At 45.1% G+C, this 1760-nt stretch overlaps 1 protein-coding gene across 1 annotated transcript in view; it reads left to right on the top strand.

Moving 5' to 3' along the window:
* Positions 1-1534, top strand: part of LOC110035006 (benzoate--CoA ligase, peroxisomal-like) — a 1974-nt gene extending 440 nt beyond the window's left edge. Inside the window, 1 exon segment of the mRNA XM_020739247.1 lies at positions 1-1534. This exon segment is cut by the window's left edge and continues 10 nt beyond it. Coding sequence (XP_020594906.1) covers positions 1-1387 — 1387 coding nt within the window. The 3' untranslated portion in view covers positions 1388-1534.
* Positions 1535-1760: the final 226 nt, after the last annotated feature.

The following is a 1760-nucleotide window of genomic DNA, read 5'->3' as shown; positions in this document are numbered from 1 at the left end:
CCTCTTGAAATCAAAACCGGCACCTTTGCTCGTGCTAATTGACGAATTGGGATCTCCGAGAGCGAGCCAGCTCGGCTTTCTCGAGTATGAGTGGCTCATCGAATCGGCTGAATTGAGAATGGATCAGCTTCCGGTTCTGGCTGACGAGTGGGATCCCATCGCCTTGAATTACACATCGGGAACGACATCGGAGCCGAAAGGAGTGGTTTACAGTCACCGCGGGGCTTATTTGAGCACGCTTAGTTTGTTGCTTCAGTGGGGTGTGGGGAACAAGCCGGTTTATCTCTGGTCCCTCCCCATGTTTCACTGCAACGGTTGGACCTTCACCTGGGGCATGGCCGCTCGGGGAGGAACCAATGTTTGCATACGCAATAGTTCTAAAACAGAGATATATAACGCAATTGCAGAGCACGGCGTCACGCACATGTGCTGCGCGCCAATCATTTTCAACCTTCTTCTCAACGCCACCGAAGAAGTGGTTCGCTTGCCGGCCATCAAGGTCGAGGTTTTAACCGGTGGGGCTCCGCCGCCTGCCGCGCTGCTTGAAAAAGTGGAGAATTTGGGCTTCCACGTGACCCACGCCTATGGAATGACGGAAGCCACTGGGCCGGCTTTGGTTTGCGAGTGGAGAAAGGAATGGAATCGGCTGCCAAGTGATCAGCAAGCTAAGCTCAAGGCGAGACAGGGGGTTGGCGTGCTGAGTCTTAACGACGTTGATGTGAAGGTGGCTGCCACCATGACGAGTGTTGCGAGGGACGGGAAATCGGTAGGGGAAATCATGCTCAGAGGAAGTAGCGTCATGAAAGGATATTATAAGAATGAGAAAGCCAATTCAGAAGTGTTCAAAGATGGCTGGTTTTTGACTGGAGATGTTGCTGTTGTGCATCCGGATGGTTATGTGGAGATCAAAGATAGGTCTAAGGATGTGATTATCTCTGGTGGGGAGAACATCAGTAGCGTGGAGGTGGAGACAGTGTTGTATGCACATCCAAGAGTATTAGAAGCTGCTGTGGTAGCGATGCATCATCCGCTTTGGGGAGAGACACCTTGTGCGTTCGTTACAATTAAAACTGAAGGAGGGAGATCAACGAGCTCTGTATCGAAGGTGACGGAAGAAGAAATCATTGCTTACTGTCGGAGTAATATGTCACGCTACATGGTGCCGAAAAAGGTCGTCTTTTTGGAGGAGATGCCGAAGACAGCTACGGGGAAGATACAGAAGAATGAGCTTAGAGAGATGGCTCGGGAGTTTGTGATTGAGGTTAAGAGCGAAAGAAATGCTACGCGAGTAGAGGAGATGAGGAAGAAGATGCAGAAGCATCGTAGTAATTGCTATATCATGAACAAGACTGACGTCGAGCAAGTTCTTGCGGCATCCCGGCTATGAAAACATTAGTAATCTTTACGTTATGTGAGAAAACTTTTAAGTAGAATAAGTGTTCGATTTGAAAGGTTATTGGCATGTAACTTAATATTATTCTCATGATGTTCTGTAAAATAATAATAATAATGTGCAAGGGTTGTAGTCTTAAATCATTCGGGTTTAATTTGATAAATACTTTCTAGTTGTATTAAATAATGTGAAAAATAAATTCACACAACACAAAATTATATATTGTATGACATGTTTATATGGAGAGTGTTATGGTATCACTTAAATAATGTGAAAAATAAATTCACACAACACAAAAATATATATTGTATGACATGTTCATATGGATCTTATTTTCTCAACAGAGAGGTTATTCCACTATTAATAA

Source organism: Phalaenopsis equestris, unplaced genomic scaffold (genome assembly GCF_001263595.1).
Source record: "Phalaenopsis equestris unplaced genomic scaffold, ASM126359v1 Scaffold000002, whole genome shotgun sequence".
NCBI classification, from domain to species: Eukaryota; Viridiplantae; Streptophyta; class Magnoliopsida; order Asparagales; family Orchidaceae; genus Phalaenopsis; species Phalaenopsis equestris.
The sequence above is the reverse complement of the archived record's forward strand: the minus strand, read 5'-3'. Positions and strand labels throughout refer to the sequence as shown.